The sequence below is a fragment of the Aquarana catesbeiana genome, linkage group LG07, assembly GCF_042186555.1.
Source record: "Aquarana catesbeiana isolate 2022-GZ linkage group LG07, ASM4218655v1, whole genome shotgun sequence".
Classification (NCBI taxonomy): Eukaryota; Metazoa; Chordata; class Amphibia; order Anura; family Ranidae; genus Aquarana; species Aquarana catesbeiana.
The window spans coordinates 324,428,710-324,448,094 of NC_133330.1; the positions used below are offsets into that span (position 1 = coordinate 324,428,710).

General features: G+C 45.9%; 1 protein-coding gene across 1 annotated transcript in view; it reads right to left on the reverse strand.

Annotated features, from left to right (window-relative positions):
- The window catches only part of SGIP1 (SH3GL interacting endocytic adaptor 1), a 235,218-nt gene that overhangs the window by 88,746 nt on the left and 127,087 nt on the right, over nt 1-19,385 (reverse strand). The window contains exons 7-10 of the mRNA XM_073593786.1: nt 16,213-16,237; nt 9,271-9,322; nt 1,276-1,343; nt 948-1,034 (exon numbers count right to left, since the gene is read on the reverse strand). Coding sequence (XP_073449887.1) covers nt 948-1,034; nt 1,276-1,343; nt 9,271-9,322; nt 16,213-16,237 — 232 coding nt within the window. The remainder of the gene's footprint in view (nt 1-947; nt 1,035-1,275; nt 1,344-9,270; nt 9,323-16,212; nt 16,238-19,385) is intronic.

Here is a 19,385-nt window from a genome sequence, read left to right on the forward strand (position 1 = left end):
CTTGATATTTGTTAGGGGTGCAACGGATCAAAAAACTCACGGTTCGGATCGTTCCTCGGATCAGGAGTCACGGTTCGGGGCATTTTCGGATCAACAAAAAAAAAATCTCCCCCACTGTAATATCCACAATCTCCCTATTGGCAGAGTATTGCAGGGTATTGGCGGGTATATTGGCAGGGTATGGAAGAGTATTGTCAGTGCATTGCAGAGTATTGTCAGGGCATTGCAGAGTATTGTCAGGGCATTGCAGAGTATTGTCAGGGAATTGCAGCAGGGTATTGGCAGGGTATTGCAGCAGGGCATTGCAGAGTATTGGCAGGGCATTGCAGAGTATTGGCAGGGCACTGCAGAGTATTGGCAGGGCATTGCAGAGTATTGGCAGGGCATTGCAGAGTATTGGCAGGGCATTGCAGAGTATTGGCAGGGCATTGCAGAGTATTGGCAGGGCATTGCAGAGTATTGGCACTGCTGCCATCCGATATCTCCCCTCCACTGTACAGATCAGTACACAGAGGGGAGAGAGGAACAGGCGTCATGACATGACGCCGGTTTGTTACAAGTGATCGCTCCGTCATTTGACGGAGGGATCACGTGCTAAACGGCCGCCGGGTGTACCAAGATGGCCGCCGCTCCGGAGCTAGGCCGAAGCCGCGGCCTTTCCTATGGCCGAGGCCACAGAGCGCTCCGCGGATCACGGGTGTCCTGTACGGATCAACCTCCGCGGATCGGATCACGGATCAATGACGATCCGTTGCACCCCCTAATATTTGTTCTAGACTCTATGGATTTGTTTTACGCTTTTTGGCTGATTTTGTTACACAATTAGGCATTTATATCTAACAGCGCAACACATTGTTTTTATGTATAAATGGTCAGTATTAGCATAGTTATGATATATACTGCACCTAAATACAAGACACAAGATAAGAACATAGAAAAATACTTACTTCCTGTGGGGAATGGCCTTGACAGCTGTTGGGATTCTGCAGTATCTAGTTGTGAAGCGCCCCATATTTCAGGCTGATCTAGAGGAACTGAGAAGGGACATTTTTCATTGAATACACTGTATGTAAACTTTAACATTCCCTCATCACCAATATAGATTATAGCCAAATGTATAACCTCTGGATAAACACCAAAAACAGAGGGAGGGGGGAACATCCTAAGCGTAATAAAGTTGTCCTCACTGAATGCCCCATATTCCAGTAAACAGGTCATCTTTGTAGAGCTAAACTAAATACACTCAGATTTTTAAATCTCAAGGACTCGGCTCACCTTCAGATTTGGATTCCTCAAAGGCAGATTCCAGAGGAGGCCCAAATAATTCGGCTGGTGTCTTCTTACTAAAGGATTTTATAACACAAGCAGTAAGTAAGTGTTGGCTGAAGATTATCGATTGGTGCAGCAATTGGGTTGGGTAAGGTGTTACAGTCAATCCTATACTCATTGTAAAAGAACAATACAGAAAGTAAAATTGAGTTTTAGTTCCCCCTCTCCTTAGTTTCAGCCTGATATAGAGATTACATGTTCAAAATAATAATATAGAAGGTTAAATCATTTGAGAGTGAGGTGTTGTATTTTAAACGAAACACCCTAAAAGTAAAAAGAATAAAGAACACGTGAACGTTAGATGTCTAGAAAATGCCCACCACATTGGAAGGGTTCCATAGTAAAGGAGGTGGTAGGCCGACAAATCTCCTAATCCTTTCCCACCCAATAAAAAAAAGAGGTTCTGGATGGAGTTCATTTTTTTTAAATGTGTAACAAAATAGGCTAAATCTGAATAAATTATATGTTCAGATATACAAAACTATATGGTAAAACGTTTCACCCCCACTATATGGCCAAAAATATCTGGGAGACCCCTCTAAATTATAGCACTCACGTGTTTCCAGTGAAGGGTACTGGTAAACATGAAAGGTATTTTAAACAATTTTGTGCTTCCAACCTTGGGCTGTCAGGAAGGCAATTTTCTGTTCCAGCACGACTGTGCCACTAACCAGCTCTGATGCCACTTAGAGCCCTTTCACACTGGGGCGCGGGACGCGTTAGCAGTAAAGCTCCACTCAATAGAATAGCCATTTTTTTGGAAAAGTGTAAAAGAGGATGTTGCGCCGAGTAAATGGATACCAATAGTTTCATATGCCCATGAAATGGTGACAAACTACAGTACGTAAAAATCTGCATAGGTGACATTTTATAAGGTCACCAGTTTAGGTCTGGTGTTAAAATTAATGCTTTCACTTTGACGTTCGCGGTGATACTTCACATGTGGTTCAATTACTGTTTACATATTTGTGAAGGACCTACATGCGCATTTGGAGGCGTTTAAAATTTTTACAATTTTTTTTTAGATATTCTATTTACTTCAGGGTCTCGACAAACCCCATTGGCACCTAGAATTAACAGCCTGGTGCCTGGGCTAGACTGCGGCAGGTCTCTTGTCCCCAGGCGCCCCCGCTCCCCACGGATGTGCGTACTAAGATGCCTCTCCGGCCAGTAATTGAGGCCACGGCTTTGGGGCCTGCTGGAGCTAGGTGCAGCGCTCGCTCTGTTGACTGAGGGCATTGCCCTTACATTGCTCACACTGCAGGGGAACTGGCGCCCTTTTCTGGTGGCCGGGGGCTGCTACAAGCAGTCACTGACTGCGCTGAGGGCTCCCCCTGCCTGCTCTCTCTGCCTGACAACTGGGAACTGGTTGAAGGAGTTGCGGGCTTGATCTGGCGCCCATAACGATGAGTGGACAGGGATTGTGGGGCAGCTGGTTGGAACAGCTTCAGTTCCATATACACAACCCCTCCTCCACAAAGATGGAAACAGTTTTCTGTGTAAATTTAAGATCGGTTATATTTGTCATAGAGGATAAAACTTTGTTGTTCGTTAAAAAAACAAAAACTGGCTTCTAACTTTTTTTTAGCTGGCGCCTAGATTCCAAGCAAATTTGTCAAGCCCTGATTTACTTAATTTAAATGTTTTAAAATTAAACCTTATTGCTATCACAAGAGATGAACAGCATCCCTTGTGAAAACCTAGGCAGTAACAGGTCCTCTTTATTGATAGATTTGGGGTCTATTAGACCCCTGATCTCTCCCCTGCCTTCCAATGCAGCTGATCAAATACAGATCATAGCGACTGGCTGCATCACTGGCTGGTATCGGCCAGTAAGCAAAGAACAGAAACTAGAAGTGACAAAACCTGCTTCTAGTTTCATACACCATAGAGAAGATCAAAGAACGGATGTTGCCAGGTCTTCTCATCCCACATAATTACCTGACCTCAAAAGTATTCTTCTGGCTGAACGGGCAAAATTCCCACAGATGTTTCAAAATCTTATGGAAAGGCTTCCCAGAAGAGTAGAGGCTGTTATAGCCACAAATGGGGCCAACTCTATATCAATGTCCATGTGCTTTTATTTCCTCTCCAAACTCACCACAAATGGTTGCTCAGGCAATTATATTGTTATATAATTGTGCAATGATGCAAAATAATAGAGAAGCATCTTCTGTTCTTTCCCAGAGATAGGCTTTAATTAGATAACAAGCCCAGAGTACACAAACAAGTACTTCTTTCTCAGCATGTGCCTCAGAAGACTTCAGATCGATGAGAAGTCCTTCCTATTCCAACATAAACATTCAAATATTCTTGATAGAACATATACCCTTCAATTCAATCCTGAATGTCACTGACAGATCGGGTCCCCACCAACAATCTGGAATGAGCCATAGTGGTTCCCCGTCGTGCCATTGGTACGGCCTCTTAACCCTCTTCTATTGTAACTGTGCTGTCTTCCTTTATATTGTAAAGCACTGTGAAAATGGTTGGCACTATATTAATCCCGCATAATAATATTCTAGGACATACTGATCAAATGCAGGCTGGAGGCTTCAACGAAAAAAAAAAAAAAAAAAGATGAATACTACCACCTTTAGGTGGCATCTGTTTAATACTGTAATTAACAGATACAATTACAGTATTTATTAATAATTAAAACACAGAATTTTTGTGCATTAGTCAGCCTAAAAAACCGAGTTGAAACAGTGTACTGAAGTGTCATAAGACTGGAACTTTTCAGATGCCACAAAGATTTAAACACAATATTATGTTAATTAAAAATATATATATTTTTACCATTGTGTTTTTAATTTTTTTTTATTTTATAAACAAAAAAAGATTGAAAATTGTAAAAAAAACAAACAAAAAAAAAACCCCACAATTTTTTTTACTGTTTTAAAACATATCCAATAAAAAAAAAATAATTTCTTCATAAATTTAGGACAAAATGTATTCTGCTACATGTCCTAAGTATAAAAAAAAATGCGTATATCAATTGTTTGGGTGAAAGCTATAGCATCCACAAACTATGGTATATATACTGAATTTTTTTTCAGTGATCAGAGACTTGCAGTGGAACTGTGATAGTGTGGCAGGCAATTTGGCACTAACTGACACTGGGTGGGAACTGAAGGACAATGACATCACCAGTGACACTAATACAGTGACCTGAGAAAGGGGTTAACTGACTGGGAAGGGGTTAACATCTAGGGGCAATCAAAGGGTTAACGGTGTGCCTAAAAATGTGTAATATGTGCTTCTTTACCAATAGAATAGATTGCTGCTCCGTGTACAGAGCCCTGTGCTGTGATTCACTAAGCCGATCAGCAGGTCCTGGTCAATGATTTACGGACAGCCGATTGACAGCACAGACGCGCAACCCTGCCGAATCACTTACGGCAGTGGTCATCAACCCTGTCCTCATGGCCCACTAACAGGCCAGGTTTTATGTATTACCTTGGGGAGATGCAGACTAGAATACTCCCGGGACTCATCGCGGCAGGCGGTTCGTTTGCACTCCGGGCGTGTTGGTAAGCTTGATGCTAAGGCTGCATTAGACATGCTGAGCTATTCTTTTATTCTTGTAAGCATAAGTTGTAAGCAGGGGGATTTTTGAAGTTAAATAAATACAGAAAGAAGAGGCTTAAAGTGGGGTTCCACCCAAAAAAACAAAAATACCTGAAAAATTGTAAAAAACAAAACGAAAAAACATTTGAATATTTTTTTTTTTTTTTTACTTACCTCTAAATGCCTGTTGCTAGGTGGTCCCTCGGAGTCTGCCTATTCCTTTGCCTGGGCTGGTGACATCACTTCCCCCCAGGCACAGGAAGGGCTCGGCTCTGCTCCCTCCCTCCTGTCAATCATCTGGGATCCATTACAGGTCCCAGGTGATTGAGCGGCCAATCACGGCGCACGGCGCCGCTCGCGCATGCGCAGTGGGTGCCAGGCTGTGAAGCCACAGCCCGGTGTCTTGTCAAATACAGTCCCCTATCATATAGTGTCCGCCTTGTACTGCGCAGGCGCAGTACGGAGGACAAACGAGACGCCGAAAGTCTCAGAAGTTTAACAGCTGATCATCAGCTGTACAAGGCGCCTGCGCTTTTATTCTCACCCTATGTCCAGGTTCATTCCCTACTATCCAAGTGGACATAGAGTGAGAACAAATAGTTGCCGAGCGCAGCGAGGCCGTGCCCGAAGCGTGGCGAGCGAAGCGAGCCCGCGAGGGGCCCTCTTACACTGCCATCGCTAAGAAGTGCCGAAGCGCCGTGTACAGCTGATGGTCAGCTGATCAACTTCGGACACTTTCGGCATCTCCTTCTGCTCCGTACTGCGCAAGCGCTGCGCCTGCGCAGTACGGAGCGGACACTATCCGATAGGAGGACAGTATATGTCAGAACACCGGCACCCACAGTTGAAATGCCGGCACCGACGAGCGGAGGGGGGGGACGAGCGGGGCTTCGATCTCCCGCATCGCTGGACCCTGGGACAGGTAAGTGTCCAATTAAAAGTCAGCAGCTGCAGTATTTGTAGCTGCTGACTTTTAAATTTTTTTTTTTTTTAATGGAGCTCCTGGGTGGAACTCCTCTTTAACTACCAAACAAGTAGTATATACCAGTAGAGGTGCTGTGATTGCGCTTCAACCCCCAAAAAGACTAATAAAAAGTATCCCAAACAGAGGGGGAGAAAGAAAAGTGGGGCTTACTGAAGAGCAATACACATGTTAAATATTATAAAAATATAAATTTTATTGATATATACAAAACATGCAGATAAAAGGATGAAAACCCAGTCCTGGACTAGTCCAACGCGTTGCACACATGGGAGTGTGTAGCTTCGTCTGGACGTGTTGGTGGTGTACGAGGACTCCTTTTTAAGAGTGTTCACTCCTCGGATACGCCCACCAGTGAAAATTTCTTAAAGGAGCAACCCCAGATCCGTGTAGTAACCGGATTGCGGAAGTTTGTTGATCGTTGCTTAACCATACAGCTACCAATTTCGTTCATTCCTAAGTGTTGATCCCTTCCACAGATAACTTAGATAGAGACTGATTAGAAGTCTAAGCATGGTATTTAATAAAAATAGGATACCAAGCTTATAAGGTATCAGGGCACAGAATTGTCAATTGTTGCCCGTGGGGGACACCATCATTCCTTAGGCCCCTTTCACACTGGGGCGGTTTGCAGGCGTTATTGCGCTAAAAATACCGCCTGCAAACCGCCCCTAAACAGCCTCCGCTGTTTGTTCAGTGTGAAAGCCCGAGGGCTTTCACACTGAAGCGGTGCGCTGGCAGGAGAAGAAAAAAATCTCCTGCTAGCCGGATCTTTGGAGCGGGGAAGGAGCGGTGTATTCACCGCTCCTAAACCGCTCCTGCCCATTGAAATCAATGGGACAGCGCGGCTATACCGCGACAATACCGCGGCTATAGCTGCGCTGTACGAGTGGTTTTAACCCTTTTTCGGCTGCCAGCGGGGGGGGGGGTTAAAACCGCACCGCTAGCGGCCGAATACCGCGGTAAAACAGCGATAAAAATAGCGCTGTTTTACCGCCGACGCCCCCTACCGCCCCAGTGTGAAAGGGGCCTTAGGGTGATTCCTGGCTACGATTACTATATAGATCATCATAGTAATGGATGAAATATCTGATGCCATCCCACCTCAAAGAAAGAAGGGGGGAGGGGGAAGGTGGACGAAGGGAAATCAAAAAAAGGGAAACAAGGACATACACCAGACAGGCCACAGATAGGTACATATATGAGTGTGCTGGTATGTAGGGGAATTTTTGAGCTTTTTATAAATAAAACGTTTTACACTATGGAAGGCACCTTTTTGTATTTTTACAGGGTTTGAGATGACACATTGAACCATTCCTGCCAAGGATAGCTGAATGCCCAGAGAGGAGCCATTGCTTCATCCCGTGAGGATTTTACAGGCTTTCGAAATACCTCTGGTGAGTAGATCCCCATAGGGGTGTTCACGAGGTGGATCGGTGACGGCGTAGCGGCTTCAATGTCATCACATTAGACTTGTTGGGATTGGAACACAACACCACTATACTAAACTTGCTTGTACAAACTTTTTTTCCCTGTCAGGTGTTGAGAGGCTTGACATTACTCTGCAAACTTTACCTTCAGCACATGGACTGTCAATAGCGTGTGTCTGTTTGGGCTTCAGTAGAGTTTCAGTGAAGCAAGAGTTTGTTTTACAATTTTATTTTGTTTTCATCTTAATTTTTTACTACTTTATACTGCAATGTATGACATATCATAGCATAGAATATTTCCAGATATTCTGATATAAGCGCTGTTAATGCTCTGATTCCTGTCTTGGCATACCTTTTTAACATTAGAATACTGCAATCACTGAGCAGCAAATGATATCACCTGTGATCATATTTCAGCTATCTTGCAAACCTGGCCTGTTAGTGGGCCCTGAGGACAGGGTTGATGACCACTGACTTACGGGGCTGCCCTGCTGCAGTTAAAAAGTGGCGGGTGGTCCGCTAGTGGTTAAAGTTGTGGTTGTAAAGGTAAAAAGGTATTCGATCTTAATGCATTCTCTGCATTAAAGTGATTGTAAAGGCACAAGGTATTTTACCTGCATGAAGGTAAAAAAACCTGTGTGCAGCAGTCCCCCCCCCTCAGCCCCCCTAATACTTACCTGAGCCTTCTCTCAATCCAGCGAGGTCCACGAGAGCCTTGCTTCTCCGGGGACTCACATTCTTGATTAGCTATTGGCAGCAGCGGGAGCCATTGGCTCCTGCCAATCACAATCAATGAGCCAATCAGGAGACAGAGGGGTGGAGCTGAACCGCAGCTCCGTGCGTGAATGGACACACAGCGCAGTGGCTCGGGTGCCCTCATAACAAACTGCTTGCTGCGGGGGCACCCGACAGGTGGAAGGAGCCAGGAGCACTGGCATGGGACCCGAGGAGGAGGAGGATTTCGGCAACTCTGTGCAAAACCACTGCACAGAGCAGATAAGTATAACATGCTTATTATTTTAATTATAAAAAAAAAAAAAAATGAAAGCTTTACAATCACTTTAAAATGGTTGTAAACCCTTTACAACCACTTTTTATTACAGGTAAGCCTATAATAAGGCTTACCTGTAGCTACCCAGGATATCTCCTAAACCTGCACGTTTCAGGAGATATCCCCTCCTGTATCAGTATGTGCCGACGTCATTGGCACATGCGCACTGAAGCAACGGCACGTTCGTGCCGTTGCCTCAGCTAGTGTGCCGTTACCGGCGGCTCCTGCGTGCATGCGCGGGAGTGACATCATCGTGGCTCTGGCCAATCATAGCACCGGAGCCCGCCTATACCCAGAAGTAACTCCAGGAGCGATGTCATTGGCCGGACCACTGTACAAGGACCGCTGCGGGGGCTTCAATCTGAGGAGAGCATTTCATAATGAGCTAGTATGCTATGCATACTAGCTCATTATTCCTTTGCCTTGCAGGTTTTTTATTTTTTCTTGTTAGTGGGGTTACAGCCACTTTAAAGTAAGTTTAAGTAAAAAAACTTTTTAATAGTAGATCCCCCCTGCCCCCCTAAATACTCACCTGACCCTGATCTCGATCCATCGCTGTGCATGTCTGCAGAATCTAGTTCTTGTCCAAACTTTTTTGGAAAAAGGTACCAAATTAAAGACTTTGTATGTCCTAAAAATTATTTATTAAATGATTTGTGTAGGCAAATTATTATTTTTTTTGTTTTACGTTCGCTAAGGCTGCTAAATTTGGCCATTTGAAATCAATGATATCTGATAAGAGTAAAGCCAGAGTGCTGTTACCACACATGAGTCAACGCTTCTATGTGATATCATTATATTAAACAGCTATACATAGATCTGACATATTACTGCCATATATGATGACAATGATGGACTTTGGCTGCCCTAGAGGGAAGGAAAATTAATTTTGCCGAAATAAAACTAACCTTGCAAGTTCGGCTGTGGGAGTTGAACGTCTCGGCCTAGCAATCTCTTCACCTGTACAGATTGAGAGAAGAAACGTTATGGAATCTCGGAGGACGCTGTTAATTAACAGAATTCCGTCAACTTCATTTTAGCTGGTATATATCACTATCATGTGTCATCTAAAGTGGCCCCACGGTGAACATGTCAGTAAAATTTTAATTGCAGTCAAGCAGCTAAAAAAAAAAAAAACGCTGTCCTTAAAAAATTTTTCTAGCAGCTCCAGCTATTAAAATTTACATAAACTCCAAGCGGCAAGTAAGATCAATCAGTGCTTATGGTGACCAGGAGAAATGAACGATTGTCTTTAACCACTTTGCATCCAGGGAAAATTTTTCATACACGTTAAAATCTGCATTTTTTTTACTATGAAATAATTTTTTTTTTTTATGTTTGAAAATTCTTTTTATTATTTTTTTTTTTTTTTAGAAAATGACTTAACCCCCCTCTTACTTAACCAACAATACACATTTTTCTGAAAAGAGAAGCCCTGTAGAATAAAATGGCGTCAGTTGCAATTTTTTTTTTGTCGCATGATATTAGCCAGACCAGATTTGTTCAGGAAAAAATAAGCTAAATTGAATCTTAGTGCACACAAAACACAATAGAATACCCAATTTTATGGAGAAATCTAAAAGATGGGGTGTGCTGAGGAAATAGATGCCGAACATGTCAAGCCTTAAAATGACATGCGCTTGTAATATGAAGAAAAAACTGCGGTACCTAAAATTCTCCAGAGGTGACATTTTAAAGGCCTTGACAGTTTATCGATTTAAAAAGTTAAGCATGAATTATGACCCTAGAACTATTGCTCTCACTCCACATTTACAGCAATACCTCACGTGTGGTGCAAATTGCTGTTTCTACACGTTTGCATTTGTGTATATGCTCAGGACCACAGGGTTGATTTAACTTTTTTTTTTTTATTGTATTTATTTTACTCTAATTTAATTTTTTAACACTTTTTGTCATTTAATTTTTTGCCATCACAAGGGTGCTGACAAGCCCCCTATGTGATTGCATGGTTCTCTTTATAGAGAAAAGAAGGGTCCATTAGACCCTCAGTGCACCTCTGCCACTAATCAAGCACAGATCAAGCTTGAGTAGCTTCCTCCCCAGCCACAGCAGCCAAGGAATGGCAGCACCGAACCCCAGAAGCGACTGATTGCTCATCACTTCTGGGTTTATTAATCATAAAGGAGATTTATCACTTTTACTTAAAAGACGGTCACCGGCTGAAAAAACAACAAAACAAGCTCATATGACCTTTGCATAGCAAGTGGCCAATACTCCCCTTCCTTCATGCACACTCATCTTTCCTTCAGCCCCTGCTCTGCTCACTTGCAGTACAGGCCATCTCTTCTGCGATAAGGATTCTGCCTGCTAGCAGTTTTTAAAAAAAATTTTTGCCACTTTCATTGTTGTGATAGACTGCTGCATCTATACCAGTCATTTTCAATATTGTCTTTCAGTGTAAGTCCCAAAGGCATGCAAGTAGCGGGTTTGCCTGGGTACACCCTAATCACTACGTGCAGTGCCGATTCCTCAGTATTGCCCCCCCCCCCTGCAGTGCTACTGGCTTCCCTCCTCTGCTCTCCCCCCAGCTGCTGCAGGGGATGTTTCAGGATGGAGAGTGGGGAAGGGGCTAGTAAATATATCATTTACCAGTGACTTTCTTTTTTAAACAAACACACTCACTGTGTTCATTCATAACTGAAGCATAGTAAATTGTTTTACTATGATTCAGTTTGTGAATGAACAGGAAGCCGCTCAGCGCAGATCACTTCCCATTCATTCACTGTCCTATGCACAGTGCCAGGACAAGGTCATCCAATGCCCAGGGGAGAGATACAAACCTGCACCCCCCCCCTTCCCTTAGAGTTAGCAGTGATGTCACTACTTCTATCAGCTTTGTAACAAAAGCATCTCACCCCCATCCCTGCAATGTACCATTGCGCCCAGGGCCGCCCCTTCTGCCCACCCCTTGTCCCGGCCCTGCCTGTGCAGCTGAGGCAGGCATGTGTGTTTGAGCTTTGGGGTGCACACTCTAATGTAGGGGTCTTGTAGTTTTGCAACAGCTGGAGGGCCGCCAGTTTGAGACCCCTGCATTAGAGTGTGCACCCCAAAGCTCACAAACTGGCGGCTCTCCAGCTTTTGCGAAAATACAAGTCCAATCATGCCTCTACCTGTGGAAGTCATGCTTGTAACTGTCAGACTTGCAAAGCCTCATGGGACTTGTAGTTCCGCAACAGCCGGAGGGCTGCCAGTTTGAGGCTGCGCACACCAATGGCTAGTCAACAAGTCTGAATCCAACTTTGCCTTATCCTGCTATTTCAGCAGCTGTCCAGTAGGAACACACATTATATTTCTGACATACAGGTAACCACTATACATCTACAAATTCATATATGAAATACACTCATAAAAATGTCTTTGCTGGCTGAGTGTGAAGCTATGAAGTCCTTCCGGCTATCTCCTCCCTCCAGGGTTTCCACTGCTCCAGGCTGGCAGAACTGCATGCTGCCCGCAACTGACCTCAGTGGGAAAGCACGAGTGCAGAGAAAGAGGACATTGCCGGGGGAACTTCATCATGTTCAATGTTACCACCAAGGGATCGTTTTACACACAGACTGTTCCCATCACTCTGAAATCCCAAAAACTTCACAGGTTCCTCAGAGGTCATCTTTAAATAAAAATTATTTTTTAAGGGTTTAAATGGAATCAACACCATTTTAATTAGATTAATGTTGACCAATATACTTGTCCATATGAAATGATGACCATTTTTTTTTTTTTGTAACCATTCACCTATTAATCACAGAAGAACATGTAGACTAGAGAGATCATCTGTCACCCAACAAAAATCAGAACATGGATTGTTAAACACAAAGAAAATAACCCTCGAGGGCCCATTCACACACGCGGTTTTTAGCAATGTGCCTGCTCTATGGGCAATGTGTTGCAGCACCATTCATGGCATGACACGCTGCATTGTTGTGTGCTGCATTGTTGACAAAGAGGTCATGCACGTTTTTTTTTTTTTTTATCCTTTGCGGTGCGCTGGCAGACCATTTCTAATGAATGTGCTGTCTTGAAAGTGGTTGTAAACCCTCTAATACACCCAGTGAAGTGACTGGCTTCAGGTGATACACAGAGATTCAGAAAAATCCTCCTACATAACCTTTACTTGTCTATCTGCAGTCTTCTCTTCTCTACATCAATACAAAGGTACAGAATTGTGATAAAATCCTTCTTCATCTGTCAGGAGCACAGAGGAGGGGGTGGAGAGCTGCAGTTAGAGCTCTTGTAGTGTGTGAAAGCTGATTGGAGGAAAGGGACACACCCCCATTTATACAGGGCACAGGAATGAAGGATGGATACAGAGCTGTGTGCTGAGCTCTCCTCCCCCATCACAAATTTATCTCATGTGTTTGAATAACTTCTCAGAAGTGACACATGCTGATAACAGAGGAACGGAGCACAAGAGAGAAACAACACTTAAGCTTTAGAGCTAGACAAGTAAACACTAAAGATACACTATATTTTCAAAAGTATTGGGACGCCTGCCTTTACACGCACATGAACTTTAATGACACCCCAGTCTTAGTCTGTAGGGTTCAGTATTGCGTTGGCCCACCCTTTGCAGCTATAACAGCTTCAACTCTTCTGGGAAGGCTGTCCACAAGGTTTAGGAGTGTGTCTATGGGAATGTTTGACCATTCTTCCAGAAGCGCATTTGTGGAGTCAGGCACTGATGTTGGATGAGAAGGCCTGGCTTGCAGTCTCAGCTCTAATTCATCCCAAAGGTGTTCTATTGGGTTGAGGTCAGGAGGCTGTGCAGGTCAATCAAGTTCCTCAACCCCAAACTCGCTCATCCATGTCTTTATGGAACTTGATTTGTGCACTGGTCCAAATCATTTGGTGAAGGGGGATTATGGCGTGGGGTTGTTTTTTAAGGGGTTGGTCTTGGCCCCTTAGTTCCAGTGAAAGGAACTCTTAAGGGCATCAGCATACCAAGACATTTTGGACAGTTTCATGCTCCCAACTTTGTGGGAACAGTTTGGAAAAGACCCCTTTCCTGTTCCAACATGACTGCACACCAGTGCACAAAGCAAGGTCCATAAAGACATGGATGAGTGAGTTTGGGGTGGAGGAACTTGACTGGCCTGCAGAGTCCTGACCTTAACCCGATAGAACACCTTTGGGATGAATTAGTGCAGAGACTGCGAGCCAGTCCTTCTCATCCAACATCAGTATCTGACCTCACAAATGTGCTTTTGGAAGAATGGTCAAACATTCCCATAGACACACTCCTAAACCTTGTGGGCAGCCTTCCCTGAAGAGTTGAAGCCGTTATAGCTGCAAAGGGTGGGCCAACTCAATATTGAACCCTACGGACTAAAACTGGGATGCCACTAAAGTTCATGTGCGTGTAAAGGCAGGTGTTCCAATACTTTTCACAACATAGTGTATATGTGCTTTGTTCAGATTTCATGACTGAGATTTACAACCACTTTAACACAATGCACATGAACGCACTGCAACAGACCACTTAAGAATGAATGAGCCCCGAAAGATCACAGTGAATCTGTGGAGATTAAAAGAATAATAATAAAAAAAACAAAAAAAAAAACAAACTTTAAAACATTTGGCTTGAACCCCACTTCAAATTATCAAAATAATCATTCTACGTTCTGCTCCACTTCCACCACACCTACAAATTGCATCTCAAAACGACTCAGTCACTAAAATAAAGTCCTCCCTACAGAGAATTAACACACTCCCTGCACTACCAGTCTTTACTGTAAAAAAGAGAAACCATGGCCCAAATAATCTTCAGAATCCCACACTCTCAGAAGTGCCGAACAACTGGTCTCCCACCACACACTCCAGCCAGCCCCAACATCAGATAAGACGCAGGGGATCAGACATGCCCAGAGCACCGGGGGATCAGACATGCCCAGAGGAAGAGGGAACAGGGAAGCGGCATCCCCAGAGGAAAAGGGAAGCGGCATCCCCAGAGGAACAGGGAAGCGGCATCCCCAGAGGAACAGGGAAGCTGCATCCCCAGAGGAACAGGGAAGCGGCACCCCCAGAGGAACAGGGAACCGGCACCCCCAGAGGAACAGGGAACCGGCACCCCCAGAGGAACAGGGAACCGGCACCCCCAGAGGAACAGGGAACCGGCACCCCCAGAGGAACAGGGAACCGGCACCCCCAGAGGAACAGGGAACCGGCACCCCCAGAGGAACAGGGAACCGGCACCCCCAGAAGAACAGGGAAGTGGCACCCTCAGAGGAACAGGGAAGAGGCACCCCCAGAGGAACAGGGAAGAGGCACCCTCAGAGGAACAGAGAACCGGCACCCCCAGAGGAACAGGGAACCGGCACCCCCAGAGGAACAGGGAACCGGCACCCCCAGAGGAACAGGGAAGTGGCACCCTCAGAGGAACAGGGAAGAGGCACCCCCAGAGGAACAGGGAAGAGGCACCCTCAGAGGAACAGGGAAGCGGCACCCCCAGAGGAACAGGGAAGCGGCATCCCCAGAGGAACAGGGAACCGGCACCCCCAGAGGAACAGGGAACCGGCACCCCCAGAAGAACAGGGAAGTGGCACCCTCAGAGGAACAGGGAAGAGGCACCCCCAGAGGAACAGGGAAGCGGCACCCCCAGAGGAACAGGGAAGCGGCACCCCCAGAGGAACAGGGAACCGGCACCCCCAGAGGAACAGGGAACCGGCACCCCCAGAAGAACAGGGAAGTGGCACCCTCAGAGGAACAGGGAAGAGGCACCCCCAGAGGAACAGGGAAGAGGCACCCTCAGAGGAACAGAGAACCGGCACCCCCAGAGGAACAGGGAACCGGCACCCCCAGAGGAACAGGGAACCGGCACCCCCAGAGGAACAGGGAAGTGGCACCCCCAGAGGAACAGGGAAGAGGCACCCCCAGAGGAACAGGGAAGAGGCACCCTCAGAGGAACAGGGAAGCGGCACCCCCAGAGGAACAGGGAAGCGGCATCCCCAGAGGAACAGGGAACCGGCACCCCCAGAGGAACAGGGAACCGGCACCCCCAGAAGAACAGGGAAGTGGCACCCTCAGAGGAACAGGGAAGAGGCACCCCCAGAGGAACAGGGAAGAGGCACCCTCAGAGGAACAGGGAAGCGGCACCCCCAGAGGAACAGGGAAGCGGCATCCCCAGAGGAACAGGGAAGCGGCACCCCCAGAGGAACAGAGAAGCGGAACCCCCAGAGGAACAGAGAAGCGGCACCCCCCAGAGGAACAGGGAAGCGGCACCCCCCAGAGGAACAGGGAAGCGGCACCCCCAGAGGAACAGGGAAGCGGCACCCCCAGAGGAACAGGGAAGCGGCATCCCCAGAGGAACAGGGAAGAGGCATTCCCAGAGGAACAAGGATCGGGCGTTGTCGGAAGTGTTGAATTTCAAAGACTTCTCGGGCGCCGGTTTCTCTTCATTATATCAGAGATTAGCAGTGCAGGCAGCAAAGGTGAATGTCAACAAACTTCTTACCAACAGTGCATGTAAATGCACACAAGTGTAAAAGGCTGGATTAATTGGGTATACACCGTGAATTCATATCAAACATTATTAAAGTGCAACTCCAGGCAATCATTTTTATTTTAGTTTTGGAGAGTGGATGGAGTGTCGTAACTGCCATCTATGTCCCATTTTGTAGATTTTCTTCTCACTCTCTTGGTCTCCTGGTGACACATTTTCAGAGAAACAAGCAGTAAGCAGAAATTTTTGCCATAGAGTGCAGGAAAAAGTGACAGAAATTCCAAACCTCTCTAAACCCAAGACTAGAATATATATTAGGCTTGAGCTATCCTTCAAGTCGAAACAGTTACTAATTAGATCCAAAATCTCACATTAAATAAAAAAATCGACTTACTTGACAAGTTTCTTTTAATTGTGCCCTACATTAATAAAAATGAATATTTGTTAATTCACAAAGCATGCATGGGTTAGACAATCATTAGTAGTCACACATTAGAAACCAAAGCCTGAGAAGTCATTAATTCAGGGCTGGACAATCTTCACCAGTCAGGAAGAGGGAAGTTCCAGCAGAACCTGCTCTGATTATTTTTTAGTAATGCCCATTCCTCTCCTAAGAGTTATTCCACTGCTTCAGAGTTTAGGAATACCGAGGCAGTGATGTTTTCAGGAAGCTATGTACAGCACGCTACCTAAACTTAACTATACGTGAGCGCAAAAAACACTATTTAATTCATTCTTAAAGTGATTGTAAGGGTTTGTTATTTTTTTAAAAAAAAACTAACATATCATACTTACCTCCACTGTGCAGCTCGTTTTGCAGAGTGGCCCCGAACCTGCTCTTCTGGGGTCCCCCGGCGGCTCTCGCGGCTCCTCCCCGCATCAGATAACCCGAAGCGCTCTCCCGAGGGGGTTACCTTTCGGGCGCGCCCCCAAGTCCAGCATTCGGCGCCCATAGCCGCCGAATGTATGACTCGGCCCCGCCCCCCACATCATTGGATTTGATTGACAGCAGCGGGAGCCAATGGCTGCGCTGCTATCAATCTATCCAATTAAGAGCCGAGAACCCCAGGCAGAGAGACAGCGCGTCCCCGCCGGGTCAAGTTCCAGGGCTCAGGTAAGTAAAACGGGGGGGCCGGTCACTGCCAGGTGTTTTTTCACCTTAATGCATAGGATGCATTAAGGTGAAAAAACACAAACCTTTACAACCCCTTTACTATTCAAAGAAAACTCACACAACCATCCATGTCTTCATGCTTTGTTTTGTTGAGAAATAGCTTTTAATAATACCCCCCGTAGCATTTCTAGATGCAGACATCTTGAGTAAGAGCAGATGATTCATGTAGCATTTACTTCCTACATTGCATCTGCTCTTAGCTTAGGCATGCAGGCAGGAGGGTGTGTTAAGCTGAGAAAGCCCCGCCTCCAGATGAGCAACAGGAACTTGTAGACAGCTGTCCCCATTGGAAGGTTTCCCCTTCATCTTTTTCTGGGTACAACTCTAAAATTTTTGTTCTAATGATGATGGTCACCAGTTCAAATAAAAGATTTGAACTGGTGATTAGAGGTTTCCCAATAGGGGCAAAAACCGTAATAAAAACCTTAGTGATGGTCTAATCCATCTCACTGTATCAAAAACAAAAAAAATTATTTTGCCCAGAGATATACTTCAGACTTCGTTGAAGGATACTCCAGAACACAAAATAAACTGGAAAGTACCGCTGTGAAAGTCAAACTTTTTTTTTTCTAGTCTTGCAGAAGAGGGCAGATTAATCTTTGTTCCATTTTAGTGCTGCTGATTTTCTGCAGCCTGTTTACAGCCACTTTGTCTAAATGCACTCCAGCGATGGCCGCATTTTATTTCTCTGGATGGGTTTTTTTCTGATGGTGACAACAGTGGACCATGCCTGCATAATGTGTGTTAAAAAAAAAAAAAAAAATGCCAATTTGCAGAACCCACTGAAAGCCCATGTGACAACGCAGGAGCACAAATGATAGACAGGTAGAGAGCATCGTCACTCTATAACAGGAAGTGCCCAATTAAGGGCCCTCATGGCATCACGGCGGCAGCCTCCCATTCCCCTGCTCTCAACGGGTCATCACATCGGCGGCCTCCCGTTCCCCCTGCTCTCAACGGGTCATCACGGCGGCAGCCTCCCATTCCCCTGCTCTCAACGGGTCATCACATCGGCGGCCTCCCGTTCCCCCTGCTCTCAACGGGTCATCACGGCGGCAGCCTCCCATTCCCCTGCTCTCAACGGGTCATCACATCGGCGGCCTCCCGTTCCCCTGCTCTCAACGGGTCATCACATCGGCAGCCTCCCATTCTCCTGCTCTCAACGGGTAATCACATCGGCAGCCTCCCATTCCCCCTGCTCTCAACGGGTCATCACGGCGGCAGCCTCCCATTCCCCTGCTCTCAATGGGTCATCACATCGGCGGCCTCCCGTTCCCCCTGCTCTCAACGGGTCATCACGGCGGCAGCCTCCAATTCCCCTGCTCTCAACGGGTCATCACATCGGCGGCCTCCCGTTCCCCTGCTCTCAACAGGTCATCACATCGGCAGCCTCCCATTCCCCTGCTCTCAACGGGTCATCACATCGGCGGCCTCCCGTTCCCCTGCTCTCAACGGGTCATCACATCGGCGGCCTCCCGTTCCCCTGCTCTCAACGGGTCATCACATCGGCAGCCTCCCATTCCCCTGCTCTCAACGGGTCATCACGTCAGCGCCCCCCCGTTCCCCTGCTCTCTATGGGTCATCACGCCGGCGGCGGCCTTAGTTTCCTCCCTCCTACTCGGTGGCCAATCGGGAGTCTTCTCTTTTTGGCCAATCGGAAAACAGGTCTCACACCCACTCTGCTCCACGAGCCCACCCTATTTTGAAGCCTATTAGAGCCCGCTGTAATTCAGGCGCCTGGTGTCTTGAAAGGGGCTGGACACATGAATAGGGGTTGGCTGCGGATGCCGTGGATAGATTCATGCCATGCATGAATCTATCTATTATACATATAGCGGGTGGTGTGGATAGAGGGGGCCGGGTGCCCCTAATGGACGGGCTGCCGCTGCTTGCAATTTTTTTTATACAGGAATTTCTACAGTTTTTTTGTTGTGAATATTAGGAGATTAGGATGCTTTTATTATATTCACTTGACAGAAACAATTATCTAACCTCTGGTAATTTATGTTACAGTTGTCTAAGGACGTTTAAAAGAATAGATTTTAGGAACGTGCTACTGTCCCTGCAAATCCAGAACACTGGGCAGATATAGTGTAAAAAAAAAAAAAAAAAAAAAGCACCTTCCGGACTATCCATTTGCCCATTGGCTCCCCAGCTGTAACAATCTTCCCCTGAATCCTGATTTCATTTGTCCAGCCCTGTATTAATTAATATATAACAGTGGCAGCAAACAGTTTGTGAGATTAGCCTGGAAAACAAGCACAGAGCATATTGTTATAATACGGTTAGAAAGCAGACAAGAATGTTACTGAACAAGAACTCTTACCATATTATACCCACAAAAAGTGGGCACTCGGAGTAACGATTTTTTGGCAGATTTAGATATAATAGAA